The sequence below is a fragment of the Stereum hirsutum genome, assembly GCF_000264905.1.
Source record: "Stereum hirsutum FP-91666 SS1 unplaced genomic scaffold STEHIscaffold_5, whole genome shotgun sequence".
Taxonomy (NCBI): domain Eukaryota; kingdom Fungi; phylum Basidiomycota; class Agaricomycetes; order Russulales; family Stereaceae; genus Stereum; species Stereum hirsutum.
In genome coordinates this window covers 2,494,573-2,509,745 of record NW_006763135.1, presented here as the reverse complement: position 1 = coordinate 2,509,745, position 15,173 = coordinate 2,494,573, and the positions used below count along the sequence as shown (strand labels likewise).

Genomic DNA, 15,173 nt, shown 5'->3' with positions numbered 1-15,173 from the left:
CGCAAGGAAAGCAACGTATTTGGTAAGCGTGATTGAGTCGAAAACGCCACCCTTGGACTCATATTCTCGTTTTTGATCACTTTGTGTATCTCAAAGCAATTCTTATACATATCCCTATACTCTTTCCAAGACAGTGAGTTTCTTTTTCATCTCATTTGTCAGCCAACGATGACGCAGAGTGGAATCTCCATCGACCCGCATTCTATGTGCTGGGTCGACGTGAAGACTGGCAATTGTTCGAGATACTGCTGAGGCTCCCTTGTCACATTTTTCTCCTCTCGCAAAGTGCGCTGGCTTACTGTTCTATAGAACCATCATGTCTATGGACCCGCGAAGACGCGATCCTCGTCTCGCGCGCGCGTCAGACCCTCGCCTTCAAGCCAATGCTAACCCCTCTTCCTCGACAACTCGATCAACCTATCCTGTGCCAAGCAATGTGGCGTATAGTGGTGGGGGTAACACGCCTATGGACGCGACACCTACTCCACCACAACCTTTTGTTCAGGCTATGCAGGATGTACAGGAACAACTTGCTCCAGAAGCCGAGGTTGTGTCCTCCGCGATGGATCAGGTGCCGTATAAGCAGAGGCCATTATTCTGCGTTGTTTGCGCTAGTAATCAGGTGCGTTCTTCTGTTCGTGACCATGTTCACTACATCTGAATGGTGCCGTAGAATCGGTCTATGGAAGGCCATTTTGTCCTCGCGTAAGTACACCCCAGTGCTCTCTTACCGCCTTTTCTTGACCAGGACTCTATAGGAGAGCAGGGTATAATGTCGTCTCCTACGGGACGGGATCGGCTGTCCGACTCCCTGGGCCGTCAATAGACAAACCCAATATCTATTCTTTTGGCACACCTTACAATGATATATTCGAAGAATTGAATGCGAAGGACCCTCGTTTGTGCATACCACCATCCCTCCCATTGTTGCACAATGCGCTGACTGTCTTCACAGATACTCGGCTAACGGCGTTCTGCAGATGATTGACCGCAATCGAAGAGTCAAACTTGCTCCAGAACGCTGGCAGGAATGTAAGACTGTAGCGGACATTGTCATCACGTGCGAAGAACGGTGTTTTGATGCAGTATGTGACGGTACGAGCCTTTATACCGTTGTAACACATTGCAATGTCTCACGACGGTATCTATGCAGACCTGATGTCTCGAGGCGGCGAGTTCAACCGTCCCGTTCATATCATCAACGTAGAAATCAAAGATAACCACGAGGAAGCTCTAATAGCTGGGAAGGCCATGCTCGACTTAGCTGCCGCGGTACGCACGCTGGTCTATCACTCGACACCTCGGTCTGTTGATGAATTATGGCCTCAGATCGAAGCTTCAGACGACATTGATGAGGACATAGATAAGATCCTCCAAGCTCAGCAGGAAAAGCACCCTCATAGTCTCCTCCATGCTATCGCGTACTACTGACTCCGTTCTTGGCTCCCTGCTGTTCCCCTCAACGCATTCCCTGGCTCGATTGAATGTAAGTTTACACTCGAGTATTTGTTTGTTCCCGCACATTTGCACCATACAATATGAACATTGGCCTTGCACCTATTCAGCTCTATGACATCGATAATCCGATCAGAGCATGTCTACAGACTAGAGGCGGACGCTAGGAGATGGACCGCTGCTTTGGTAAAGCTCGTCGGTTCTCGATGAAAGTCCAAGGACCACGATAGTCTCTGTCTGCTGTTGTAACATTGTGTTGCCACATGCGACCTTGGCCGGTGCTCCTGGCCGAATACTCACTTCCAAATGACCAGCACTCAAACAATAAGCTGACAAGCAAACACTTCCCCGTGGTCAAAATCGAACTGAGTAATTGGGCTGCAGACATGCTCGAAGGTATCAGGCCACATTGGTGTTGTTCACCACTTGAGCCGTCCTCTTGCTTGAGTACTTACATAAGTTCAGGTTCTAGCCTATACTATCCAACTCATTGTCCTTCAAGTTTCCTTGGCACCATTATCCATGGACATGTGATGAATGTTTAAACATACCTACCCTTGGTGATCCCTAACTTAAGTGTCCCCCGCCTTTCTTGTCTCAGGATCATTCGAGACGTGGTGCGGTTGGGAATACTGGTGTCCCTTTAACGCATCTAGAGCTACAGTATGCAATGGGTGTCTTACTCAGAAGTAATATTCTTAGGCAGGTTGTGATTTCCAATTACACTTATATCTTCCCCCATGTTTTCCAGACGTCTCGGGTACAGTTTGTGGGGTCTGCGATAAATCCATGAACATTCTAGTCGAGAATTCTTTAGCGCAGGATTCGACTTAGCGTTGGGAAATCGCTGATAGCAAATAGACTGAGAATGCCGCAAGTGAGCCTGGGGATGGCGAAAATCGTGGGAAGGAAATGCGCAATTGTGAGTTGATTGTGAGATGAGCGTCAAAGCACTTCTCTTGCGCAATCGGTGACAGCGACCTTTCCTGATTCTGCTTGACTTTGGACGGAAGCTGGCAGCCTATATAAGCACAAAATGGTCGCGCGAAAATACCCTCCTATTCGAATACCTGACCCTCATCTATCCTTACCACTTCTCTACTACTAACAATGGCACCCTCTCTTCGTCTTGGAAGCACCGCGCCTGACTTCGAGGCTGAAACTACTGCTGGGCCCATCAAGTTCCACGAGTGGATTGGAGATTCTTGGGTATGATTTTCCCCTCCCACACAGCCGCCTCACAGCCGCTAACACATCCACCGCCGATCGCTGTGCTTCAGGCCATCCTGTTCTCGCACCCTGATGACTTCACTCCCGTCTGTACCACCGAGCTCGGTGAGGTCGCGAGGAGGTCAGAGGACTTCAAGAAACGCGGGGTCAAGGTCATCGGCTTGTCTGCAAACGGACTCGAGTCGCACAACAAGTGGGTGAAGGACATCAACGAATACGGCGCTCAGTTCGGTCCCACCGATGTGCAATACCCAATTGTACGTTTGTTTACACTGTCATCAGCCTTCGCGAACAGGGTAGCTTACGATGTGGTGGTTGTAGATTGCAGATGAGTCCAGGAAAGTCGCTACTTTGTATGATATGCTGGACGAGCAGGATGCGACCAATGTGGACAAGAAGGGTCTGCCTTTGACCGCGAGTATTATAAATGATTGTCGTTATGATAGCCACTCATTCTCATCGGCTCTTTTATTTTCGCTAGATTCGCACTGTTTTCGTCATTGATCCCAAGAAGACCATCCGTTTGACCATCTCGTACCCTGCCTCGACTGGTCGCAACTTCGACGAAATTCTGCGGGTCATTGATTGTGAGTGAAACGGATTTTTGAACTGCTTCCGCTACGTCTCTGACCGTGAGGCGGTCCACCAGCCTTGCAAATCACCGACAAGCACCGTATCGCAACTCCTGTCAACTGGAAGAAAGGCGACGATGTTATTATCCACGCGTCTGTTGGTCCGGAGGAGGCCAAGACGCTCTTCCCCCAGCACACCACCTTCAAGGTAAGTTTTGCTCGTTCATTAGAGTTTGTTCGACGCTAATTCGGTGATGTCTTTCTAGCCTTACCTCAGGACCACTCCGCTGCCATCTCAGTAAAGGTCCGGTGCTCGGCTATTGATCTGATTCCCTCGTTGTTCATTATGAAAGTCTAAGGCTGGAATAGGCGGCATGGTGTATGAGCTTGTATGGAGTATCCTGTAGTAATTAGCATAACAAACGGTTGTTTCTATCAACGGTGCAAGGTACCGCATCACTCGCCTGAGCAGAGAGATGCGGTTCAATGATGAATGTTAAGACTATTCGCGGGCCACAGGGGCGTTGTGGTCTCCATCTTGCAAACTGTCAATGGTACGAGGGGGAATTGTGACCGAATGCCACTTATCGAGATGCGCGTTGCAAAGTCACATATGCCGCTTCAGGTTGTGATTGGGGAGATAGTGTATGGGACCATAGCCAGTATGCTGATGCCGTGGCGCTGACTTTCACTGGCAAGACCACAAGAGTGCGCCACACAAAAGCTTATTTCAAATTAGATGTTTGACGCGCCACACGCATACGCGTCCCGTCAAAGGACGCGTCGTACCTAACAGTACTTCGACTTCATCCACCACCACCTCTTTCGCTTTTTTCATAATCTCTGTAACATGGCTACTGCTGACGGAGGCGCGTACAGGTGAGCCCTTGTTGCATTCGAACTGCACTATTCATCACGCTAATCATAATGTATCAGTTACTCTCTCACCGTCTTCTCCCCAAGCGGGAAGCTGGTACAGATTGAGCATGCCTTGGCTGCCGTGTCTCAAGGCACGACAAGCTTGGGCATTAAGGGTGTGTTGTCAAGGCCCATTTTCTTGCTCTCAAAACTGGCTGTAACGCTCTCCGTACAGCATCTAATGGCATAGTGATCGCAACCGAGAAGAAATCCTCGTCCATCCTCATTGATGATTCCATGCTCGACAAGGTCGCTGTCATCTGTCCCAATATCGGTATCGTCTACTCGGGAATGGGCCCAGACTTCAGAGTACTCGTCGCCAAAGCCCGCAAAAGCGCTCAGTCATACTGGAAGATCTATGGAGAATACCCTCCGACGCGAGTCCTCACTCAGGAAATTGCAACAGTCATGCAGCAGGCGACGCAATCAGGGTACCCACTCTCCCGAGTCTTTGATTTCAATGGTGGTGTAATGGCTGACTTTGCTGACTCGCAGTGGTGTCCGGCCTTATGGGGTTTCTTTGCTCGTTGCCGGTTTCGATACGAACCGAGGTCCAACTCTATACCAGGTTGATCCATCAGGATCCTTTTGGGCCTGGAAGGCCAGCGCGATAGGAAAGAATATGACCAACGCAAAGACGTTTTTGGAGAAGCGGTGGGTACATTGTCGTTCATGAAACACAGCCCCTTCGTGGCATCTAAAGGCGGGTCTCATCGTGTTTGACAGGTACAACGATGATATCAGTCTGGAAGACGCTATCCACACCGCTCTGTTGACGCTGAAGGAGGGCTTCGAGGGGGAGATGACAGAGAAGACGATAGAGATAGGGGTAGTAACGGTGCCAACCCCTGCTGAACTGGAAGCTGCAAGAGTGGGTGCGGCTATAGGACGACCAAAACCCACCTTCCGAAAGTTGTCGGAGGAGGAGGTACGGGATTATTTGGCGCTTTAGGTACGACGACGTTTGTATGTACGTTAGGACTGTTGTCGATGGACTGTTCGACGAAACTCACCAAGTGTTAGTAGTTCTCTTTAGGCTGGAGTTCGAGGTAGCCTATGTAGTGCTCTGTTTGCAGATAACTCTCGATCCTCGAATTTTTTTGATTGAAGACTAAACATAGCCGATGCTGCCTGCTATGGCGTAGACACTATCGGATTCCCGCGGCAGACGCAGCCTCTCGAGCGCCGCATTCAGATATGCTATGTAGTCTGTATGGTCGTGAGTGAGCTCTTCCCAAAAGCGATGTCCTATTTTTATTGTCTTAAGGTAAACATGCATGGAGCGCATGTCTTCACGTATGTACTGTGCGAAAGCCTTTTGCGAGCTCCGCCTCGGTTCCTATTCACCCTTATTTGTTTGGAAGGCCCTGTGATGAGATCCAAGAGCACGAGGTCGAGACGCGGTCTTCCTAGCGCTTTGAGCATCATCTCGTCACGGCCATGATGAATGAAGATCAGCCTATGGATACATCTTTGGGGAGCCATGGACCGGGCTAATCACCCAGCGAAGCTGGCAACCAAGCGCTGGGAGATCCAATGCAGGGCCCCCGATTCTAACCGTTTCGTGAATGGGTTCGGTCGAAGGCGTTTCCCTCGGCCAGTTCTCCATGCAAACTATTTCAACCTGTACACCGCCCCCTGTCAAGTATAAGAGTGCTTGCTCCCTTGCAGTTCCTCTCTTAGGCATCACCCCCCTCCCTGCGTTTATATTCCAGCACACCCAACTATCCTGTTACACAGCAATAGTGAGTGCGACTCATCATTGCTAGCTTTAACTTCGCTCATATTGGCCTGATGCATCAGTGTCCGAGCATACTCATTCTTCTAGTCAAGCTCATCCTCCGAGAACTCGGAGGGCTGTTATCGCTTGCATGCATTGCCGCAGGAGACAAGTCAGGGTATGCCACTTTCCTCATCCTGAGTTCGACTCTCCAACAGATGAGTGGCTAATCTAATTGGCTCTGATAATAGTGCGCGCGGTCAGAGAGCGGTGGCACTAAATGTCAACGCTGTGAAAGGATGAACCTGGACTGTGAATACATTCGAGCCAGCGAAATGCAGACCCCTCCACGAGGTTCGCCCCTCCTCCTCCCTCACTCTTCACGGCACACAACATGGCCGGGTCTGTCGGTGACTTCCCACTCATCGCGTCAACCCTCTTCAGCAATGCTTCCAACGTCTCAAGCGGCACATCATTTTGATCAGTCGCTCGCTTCTTACGCTCAAAGCCACCACGCACGTCACACGAACTCTCCTGGCAACGTGCATCACGCTCCTTACGGCTCATTCAATGGTTACTCGTCGGGGCATATTACGCACTCGACTAGCGCCACACCACCACAATTTAGCTTGTCACAGTCGAATCTGCCCTGGACCAGTCAGCCTACCCCCGAATTGGATGCTGCCCACTACGGCACCGCACAGTATACCGATGTCGAGGACAGCAAGGCATGGTACATTCCCGACATTGCCAGCACTGAGGGTGCCAGTCGCATGCACGCCTCACCGCAGCCCGTGACTTGGGTCGAGAGCGTCTGGTATGTACTCGCTTACGACCATTATTTTCTCCATCTGTGTTCCTCATGGTCACGGTGTGTCGGCAGGAGAAGCAACGATACCCCCGTTGGCCCAAACGCCGGCAGTCACTCGACGCAGCACTCTGCCCCGTTTTACGGGACTCAAGGGACCAACCCAGGTTACAGTTATGATCCGTATACCGTCAGTTCATCTCTCATCGTCTTTGTCCTTTCTCGGCATACTAATGACCACTGCCCACGCTTCTCACAGGCCATGGGATACAGCAGTTCTAACAATGCTTGATTTTCGACGGTCTGAGTGTTCTGGCGCCGAAAACTCACATCACGTACCCACTCCTCGCTTGCAACTTCCTATCTAATATTTTGGAGTGCGTCTTGGGATCGCAGTCTAGTCTCTCAACTGTAACACATGTATCTTCCTTCTTGCTCTCTATTGTAACGCTCCGATCGAACCCGCTCTTGTGCTTTGATGCTTTCTTGCTGACAGTTGTGTAGCCTTTTCCGAACCTGTGTCGCCGGCCGTCTCGTTCTTAATCGATCATCATCTTGTTTACCATCTTCGCTTCTACGTAAACCGTTTATAATACAACATCGCTTTGGACGCCTTCATCTTGAAGTTTTGTTTTGTGGCTCCGGCACCGCACCGAACACAATCGTCCTCAGGCCTCTTCCAATCAGGGCACGGACTCATGCATTCGGCACACTGCCGCATCGGTCGAATTCGCAATTTAATCTGCAATTTGGCGCCATGAGATTGAACTTGGCTTCCTTTGCCAGGGCTCGGATCGCACTTTGATGGTAATCTATCTCCTTTTGAGAACAAGGTCTTGTATTGCCTCTTTTTTTTAACCGTTGCTCAGAACACGCCAGGCTCCACGACCACGCTCTTGAAACAGAGACGTCGCTATTCATCAGAACCTTCATATTTCTGTGAAACCTCGTTGCTTGCACGAGTTAGTCGCGGACTATTCGCCGGAGATGAAATGTAAATGACTTTGAAGTGTCAGCTTCTCGAGTTCGTGGTCGCCGTGTCGGTTTGCTTTGTTGTTCGCGGCCAAGATTGGCGCAAGCGCTGCGATTACCTGCTGCGCGTACGACAATCCGGTCTTCGAACATCAGTGGAGCCATTAATATGTCTTGATGAACTATCTTGGCTGCACACAGTTTCTATGATTCGACCACGCGCACACCTTGCTGTGAACATTCAATGCAACTTCAGTTCCTCGGACACCTTGAGGGCGCAAACTGTTTGAGGGAGGTGTAGGGATGCCCAAAATGTCGAAGCGCAGGCACGCTCGCCTAGTCGCCGTGGAGGTTGCAAACCACCGACCCCTGCGAATCTCATTTGATGGTTGATCGGGAAGCTCTTGGTGGGGTCGATGAATCCGTTGACTGGGCGAAACTCACGCTCACAAAAATAGTAGACGCTTCGACCTTACGCAGAACTCGGGAAGATGACCTCAATTCATGTCCCCACCCTCTACCTCAGAGAGGAAGTGTACTTCCCTCATCCGCTGTAGAGGCTGGAAACGAGATCGCCGCGCCTGACTCAAGACCAAGTCACCGTTCTCGACCTCAAGGAGATAGCAAATTGCTCCCCGCTGTCGAGACCAGAGACATGATCATAAACGCCACAAAATGGACCATGGCCCCTGTCCTCTACCTCAGAGATATTGTGACATAATCTCTGCTGTAAAGACCAGAAACGAAGTCACTGAGGCGGATATACTCGAGCTGCGGCATTTCAGACCTTGGTACCTATCCCCTACCTCAGAGATATTCCCCTGGAGTAGAGACTAGATACGCCAGTCCGATCAGCCACCTCTCTGCTGAAGACCAGAAACGAGATCAGACGTGGTAATCCCGAGTTTTGGCATCCCAGACCTTGATCTCTATCCTCTACCTCAGAGGAAAAATCCGATTCTCCCTGGAGTAGAGACTAGAAACGCCAGCCCGATCGACCAATCCTCGAAACACCACTCGCACCATTCTCCACACGTACCTAGACCCACAGTTGCCAGAATCCACTTCCACGCTATCACCGAACATATGGAAACATGCTGTCAAAAAATCAGAATACAAGGAAGCATGAAACACAAGAGGCCAAGCAAGCAGTCAACCCGAATGCATCATGAATAAGTATTCCGAATTACAGCTGAACAAACACTTCCTTCCTCGGGCATCGTCAAATTTTCTCGTACCTTTACACTATACTTGATCCTGTCCATACGCACTGTCTACGGTTTCTTCCGTTCATACAACAATAAGGTAGTAACTTCTTTCATGTCTCCACGCTAGGGGTAACGTCATCATCTTCAACTTGTGTCGGTAGTCGTGTCCGGTGCACGGTACGGTCGGTTCGGAGGCGGATGAGGGATCCGAGTCATGGTGAGATCGGGAGTCTCAGATGTTACAGAGGCCAATCAAGCTTTTCGCCATAATTGAAGTGCACAGCCTTTGTACTGATGTACTCCTCGAGCGCATGCATGCCTAGCTCGCGACCTAAACGGGGAAGGAAAAAGACAAAGATTCGAATCAGCACCGAGGGCAAAATTGACGACCAATTCAATCGGAAATCAGAACAACGCCAAGTCCATCATCAGCAACGGCATTCACAACAAGCAAAAGGAAAATAAAAAATGCAAACTAGAAATCCGACATCACGATGGAGTGTCGGCAGCACCTCACATGGCCGGAGGGAAGGATCGTCGCAGATCCACGTGCAGAGTTTGGAGAACGGTAAGAACACATCAACGCACCAATTCCACTCTGCTTCTTGCCACCAAACGGCACGTTGTTGTACAATACGTTGTACTGATTGACCCACACCTAAACGGGGCAAGCGCACGCGAGAGTCAGTTTACGACGTGTGGCAGAAAAGAACAGAATCGATCAACTCACCGTGCCCGCCTCCAGCGCATTAGACACGCGGAAACACTGTGCTTGATCGGCTGGCGACGTCGGGGGCCGAGTTAGAAAGAGCAAGAAGCGAGATAGAGTGTCACTTCGATATTCCCCAGAAGGAAAGCGTGGGTGGCAAAGGAGTAAGGATGGCGGAGTGGTGAAAATGCCTACTTGAATGAAGACCGGCTCCGAGGCCATACACCGTGTCATTTGCAAGGGTGATTGCCTCGTCCTCCGTACTGAACTTGCCCACAACGAGGACAGGGCCGAAAATCTATTTATCATGGACAAAAGGAGGGGATGGTAAGGTGCACGGTCAGTCCGTGATCCAAGCCAAGGATAGTTAGGTAGCTGGCACGGCATCCGGTTTTCACTTCTGCCACCACACAAGTGTTTGAGAACAAAGAGAGACTGGTCCAACATATGTCTCGTCACGCCACTGATCTTTCACCAGCCACGGTGATTTGTGTAGGTGGCAGAAGATCAACTGCGGCGCCACACCTTTCAGGGAAATGATCATACCTCTTCTCGCACCTAAACGCCCAAGACCCAGACATGGAATAAAAAATGTCAGCTCTGGTATTTTGAACCAACTACCACAGTAGGTCTCAAGTCGAGTGTGCTCACAATCTTCATGTTAGGCTTGATATCCGCGAAGACTGAAACAATCGCGGAAGCGGTCAGCTCTCTAGACTCGATGATGCATTTGATCAAGTGAACCTACTGGTTGGGTCAACGTAGAAGCCCGTCGTCGAGCGTTTCTTGCCACCAGTAAGCACCGTCGCTCCCTCCTTCTTCCCCGCCTCGATATAGCTCCACACCCGATCGTATTGGGTCTTGGAAACCTGTCAAACAAGTGGGAAAAGGATACAATCAGCAACCATCCTCCAGACCTCTCGCTCCATGCACTGAAACACAAGTGTTGCGTCGTACTGGAAACACCGACGCGTAATGTTTGAGAGATTCCCGTCATGGCCAGATCACATAGATGGAGTCAGAATCGTGACTTCATGGGGAAAATCATCTGCTCAACTATCAACCATTCTCGACGGTGATCAACATAGATGTTAAGGATACCCGCTGAGCACGGTGTACTTGCCAGTAGTCATGGGCGAAGACGGCAAGCCCAATGGTTCATCGAGGACGACAAGCAGCTTGATGTTAACGAGCTTCAACTGTTAGATGCCCGCATGAAGCGTCTTAATCATAGAAACGTGACGACGCCTGTATAGCTATGGCAGATGGAAGGATAGATCAGCAACTCACAACCGGACCGCCGCCATTTTCGTCGTCGAAACCATCGCCGACTTTGAGTTGCTCCGCCTTGGCGACCAAAATGTTGACGAACTTGTCGTAGACAGTATCCTGGACGTACACGCGAGAGCCGGCCGTGCAATCCTGGCCGGTATTATACAGGATGCCCAGGCAAGCCCAGTTCGCCGCTGCACACATTGATGGAATGGAAGGGATACAGGTACACAATGGAAGTCAGTCCTATTACTGGGGCAAAGCGTGGGTGTATGATGATGGATATCAGAATCACTTACCTTGATCCAAGTCGGCCGATTCGAAAATCAGATGTGGAGATTTTCCGCCCAGTTCCAGAGAAACCTTATACAATAATAATTTCGAAACGTTCGTCAAAGAGAAGCTCCTGCGGAGAGATCATCGCGGGGTGCCGCCGACGATGTAAATAGAAAGAGGGAGGAAGTGGTTACCTTCTTTATGTTGCTCTTCGCCGCAGCTTCCATGATCCTGCGTCCAGTTACGGTTGAGCCTGTGAACGCAACTTTATCGACATCGTGATGCTCAGCAAGCGCCTGACCACCGACAGAGCCGAAGGAGGGGATGGTGTTAATAACGCCTGGGGGGAAACTAATGAAGGTTTAATTAGGTCAGTTTTGAAGAAGTATATGACCGTGAGAGACTAGACCTACCCTGCTTCTACGACGAGTTCTGAAAGTTTCTGCAGAAGGAAAGGCGCCAATAAGCTCCCAGCCAATTCATTATAATCAAATACAGTACGTACGAGGGCAGTAAGCGGAGTAAGTTCGGAAGGTTTCATGACGATGGTGCATCCCACTGCAAGTGCAGGAGCTACCTTCCATGCCCTGGGTACAGCACAACGTCAGGCATGGCAGACGATATACACAAAGAGTACGCACCACATCATAATAGGGTAATTCCATGGGATACTACAACGAGAATGTGAGACGCGCAGATTATATGTGGCGAAGGAAGCACGTACATCTGGCCACAGACACCGATGGGATCTGGATGAGTTATGGCGAGCTTCGTGGAGCGGTTCACTTCAATGGACTTGAAGGACAATCTGTGTTAAACAAAATTCGCCGACAAATGCTGATTTAATGAATTTATTACCTGGCCCACGACTTTGTCGGCCCAACCGGCATAGTAGCGGAGGCATCCTGGAGTAGGCAGTAAGTTAACTGGCAGCTCATTGAAGTCGGTGACTGACTACACACCAACACTGTCGCCGATATCGAAATCCCTGTTTATGACGTGCGTGAGTGCCATGGGGTAACGGTGGAAATAAGACTGGCGCCCGTGCGCACGGACCCGTCATCTTAGAACTCACCGGGCTATTTTGACGGGCTTGCCATTGTTGAGAGTTTCGAGCTCAGCGAGGACTTGTTGGTCCCGCTCAATGAGGTCAGCCAGCTTGTTAAGGAGCCTCGAACGCTCGAAACCCGTGACATTCTTTCCCCAGGTTGTGCGAAACGCTTTTCGGGCAGCGGCAACGGCCCGGTCGACGTCCTTGGCCGTCGCTAGACACGACCGTTAAGACATAATACCATTCATAAAACAAAGAGACGCACCCGCAGCGATGGAACAAAGAACTTGCTCGGTATGGGGGTTCACAACCCTGTGCAATAAGCGGATGAGTACTGGTGATCAGGCGGAACGTGATCAGATGGTAAGGTCTAACTCGATCTTGCTGTTCGGGTCTTCAGATGGAACAAATTCGTTATTGATGAAAAGACCGGTCGACACTTTGATTGTCGTGTTCGACTTGGGGACGGGGATTTCTGCAACGGCAGCCATAGTCGACGGTGAGCAGGGGTGGGCGCTGGGAAAGAGCAAGGGGGGCTGGCGACGGGCTGGAGAAGGGCAGGATAAGGCGCTTGTGTGGTACTTTAAGTAGAGAGATTACGTAGATAACGCTTTGCCGCCTCGGCAAAGGAGAACGGTCGGATCGTGGATTGCAAGCTCGGGTGTGAGTTGGTTGGCGGCGGCGGTCGCAGGGTTCGTCCCAACGCCCATCACAATGTGCTCGCTGTCATGAATATTGAGCACGCCGCTCCCAACCACGCCCAGGAAAGTACCGCCGAGCCCGTGCCATCCTCTCCGTCAGAATCCTTCGTATTCACATCCTCCAGATATGCCGCCAAACCCCCTATCCACCAAGCGAAACTCAGCCCGACACTCAGGTCCATACACGCAAACGGTGCGACAGATGTGAAGCGCGCAATTCTGACAGACATAAAGGGTTTTGTTCCACTCAGCATTTCCCCGTCCTTGTCGCCGCACGCGCCACACAAATCTGCAGAGTCAAACGCATCTTCACCCACCTCGGATTACTTCTCTTCTCGCCCTCCAAGACAGGCTCCACCCACATCTCACGTACAACAGTGGCTCGACGAGTCTGCATCTGCTCGCTCAATCTCTCCGTCTGCCCAATCAGTATCCGACTCCCCATCCATCTCCACGCCATCTAGCCTGTCGCCACAATCAGGGGTTTCCCCGTTCCCATCGCGCCGTAATCAGACAGACCTCAGCCTTACCGAGCTTTTCACATTCAGCGGAAGTTTCGGGAAGCCTCGTCCGAGCATACCAGGCCTCACACTTGTACCAGAGGAGAGGAGGAAGCAGGCGAGATCAAGTTCCGCTCTGCCTCGCGAGGGAAGACATTTATCAAAACCAAAAACACATGCCGTGGCAGAGGACAAATCACTGAACAAAATGCAGAAGCCTGCAGCCATGCCAGTACGTGTTTTTCCATCGTTCATTACGCCGGCTTGCTGACTATATCCTGCAGCACAAAGACATGGAAAGCCTAGTCGAAATAATACAACCTGAAAAGAACATCCCGAGCTGTAATTGACTGCATTCCATGCACATTACACTCCTTCACTGAGGAAACGATACCTCGACACTCATGCCTGCAATTCCCTTGTCTTATTATTTTGCCAGATATGATGGCCGTTCGGCTCCTTGACTGCTGGCCATAATTTGCCCACGATGCATATCTCATACCCCACCGACGCATTTTCACATAGGTATTCCCCTGTTGCCGGGTTTCCGCATCTCTTCGTCTCCTTTCATTAATTTTATTATGCAATCCGTGTACTGTATCTCTTTGCAAAGGCTCTTCGTGTGTGCTACCAGGATAACGAATATTTAATGACATAACGCGCTACATACTTTCCCTCTACGTACGGTGACCGCTTTGGGCTCTTTTTTAACGTGTCAGCATTGTGTATGTACTGTAACATCCTGATTATCTTGTATGGATGCGGCATCGAGTTTCACCACCTTCTCTGGTTCGATGTTGAACACGATTGGCTGCGGGCCATACCGGTGTTCGTTCCGATTGGATGGTGTAAAGCAACCCCGCCACGACGTCGAGGTCAGGGCACGGAATGAAACAAAATCATTCGACCAATCTTTGCCAACGACCGCCATCATCCTCGTCGACGCCCACCATGTCCTTCCTTGCTCGTTCCCCCGTTTTGCGCCAGTCCGCCGCTGCCCTCAGGGCCCCTAGCCAAGTTCGCAACATGTCTTCTGACTATCACGTTCGTCCTCTCACGCGCGAGTCCCATGGCCTCCAACTGATCTCACCGTCATCGCCGCATCGGCTATCTTTCATTTATTTGTGTGGTCAACGCCTACTCCGAAATATAGCATCTCCCATTCAAGTACGAGTCTAAGCCTGGCACGGCTTTCAAGGTCATCGGCGTATTCGCTCTCGGTTTCTTCACTCCATTCATGGCCGCTGTCTACCAGCTGTACGTCTCGTGCTTTTCTTCACGTCATCGGATCGTCCGGCGCTAATGAAACCTAAATGAACGGATTCCTAAATGCCCCTTCCATGTCTACAGCAAGAAAGCTAGTGCTGCGTAGAGTTCTTCTTGTCTTCCTGTGGTCGGCTATACTTCTGTGCATGTTCATCGTTGTCGGTCGCTACAGATTTCGCCTTGTTATAGATCAATAGAAGCAACATTTTGTAGACCAGCGTCTTTTTCTTGGATGATAGAAGACGTATCCACATTGCGCTTGCCTGGAAGAGTCGCCTTCTACTTATTGATCTTGATTCTCCGCGGCCAGCGCTGGGTATGCACCTCGAACATAGCCCAGACGCATCGTCAAAAACGCGCATAGTGGGACCTTGCCATCATCATGATGCACAGACTTCAGGAGCTGAGCTGTGCCCGGTGCTGTAGGACATTCGAAGCACACAACTGTTCTAAATCCGTATTCCCGTGTCATCGAACAGCTACACTTGTACTCATCCATCCCATTCCCTCTCATC

At 50.5% G+C, this 15,173-nt stretch overlaps 6 protein-coding genes across 6 annotated transcripts; 5 read left to right on the top strand and 1 right to left on the bottom strand.

Annotated features, from left to right (window-relative positions):
- Positions 1-682: 682 nt before the first annotated feature.
- STEHIDRAFT_54068 (Ssu72-like protein) lies at positions 683-1,431 on the top strand (the record flags this gene model as incomplete). The annotated part of the gene is made up of 5 exons (XM_007302236.1): positions 683-705; positions 759-902; positions 956-1,095; positions 1,154-1,272; positions 1,330-1,431. The coding sequence occupies 5 exons, from the start codon at positions 683-685 to the stop codon at positions 1,429-1,431; spliced, it is 528 nt and encodes a 175-aa protein (XP_007302298.1).
- Positions 1,432-2,471: 1,040 nt separating this feature from the next.
- On the top strand, positions 2,472-3,770 carry STEHIDRAFT_120711 (1-Cys peroxiredoxin). The gene is made up of 6 exons (XM_007303063.1): positions 2,472-2,664; positions 2,736-2,942; positions 3,007-3,099; positions 3,167-3,272; positions 3,335-3,465; positions 3,524-3,770. The coding sequence occupies exons 1-6, from the start codon at positions 2,566-2,568 to the stop codon at positions 3,557-3,559; spliced, it is 672 nt and encodes a 223-aa protein (XP_007303125.1). The 5' UTR covers positions 2,472-2,565; the 3' UTR covers positions 3,560-3,770.
- A 337-nt stretch (positions 3,771-4,107) lies between these two features.
- STEHIDRAFT_155919 (proteasome-domain-containing protein) lies at positions 4,108-5,127 on the top strand (the record flags this gene model as incomplete). The annotated part of the gene is made up of 5 exons (XM_007303062.1): positions 4,108-4,136; positions 4,194-4,291; positions 4,351-4,606; positions 4,671-4,829; positions 4,902-5,127. The coding sequence occupies 5 exons, from the start codon at positions 4,108-4,110 to the stop codon at positions 5,125-5,127; spliced, it is 768 nt and encodes a 255-aa protein (XP_007303124.1).
- Positions 5,128-5,978: 851 nt separating this feature from the next.
- On the top strand, positions 5,979-7,244 carry STEHIDRAFT_167831 (uncharacterized protein). Its single transcript, XM_007303061.1, has 4 exons — positions 5,979-6,073; positions 6,147-6,712; positions 6,779-6,893; positions 6,963-7,244. Exons 1-4 carry the CDS (start codon positions 6,047-6,049, stop codon positions 6,993-6,995), a joined length of 741 nt encoding a protein of 246 aa, XP_007303123.1. The 5' UTR covers positions 5,979-6,046; the 3' UTR covers positions 6,996-7,244.
- Positions 7,245-8,833: 1,589 nt separating this feature from the next.
- On the bottom strand, positions 8,834-14,170 carry STEHIDRAFT_95865 (NAD-aldehyde dehydrogenase). The gene is made up of 20 exons (XM_007303060.1): positions 13,677-14,170; positions 12,567-13,624; positions 12,457-12,503; positions 12,216-12,405; positions 12,103-12,128; positions 11,999-12,045; positions 11,865-11,935; positions 11,782-11,811; positions 11,646-11,727; positions 11,554-11,582; positions 11,335-11,491; positions 11,164-11,227; positions 10,883-11,058; positions 10,341-10,461; positions 10,244-10,275; positions 10,139-10,150; positions 9,788-9,890; positions 9,614-9,663; positions 9,472-9,541; positions 8,834-9,214 (listed from the first exon to the last, which is right to left on the bottom strand). Exons 2-20 carry the CDS (start codon positions 12,680-12,682, stop codon positions 9,123-9,125), a joined length of 1,515 nt encoding a protein of 504 aa, XP_007303122.1. The 5' UTR covers positions 12,683-13,624; positions 13,677-14,170; the 3' UTR covers positions 8,834-9,122.
- Positions 14,171-14,341: 171 nt separating this feature from the next.
- STEHIDRAFT_146537 (uncharacterized protein) lies at positions 14,342-14,876 on the top strand (the record flags this gene model as incomplete). The annotated part of the gene is made up of 3 exons (XM_007303059.1): positions 14,342-14,436; positions 14,546-14,649; positions 14,743-14,876. Coding segments are annotated over 3 exons (221 nt in total), but the record flags the coding sequence as incomplete, so codon positions are not given.
- Positions 14,877-15,173: the final 297 nt, after the last annotated feature.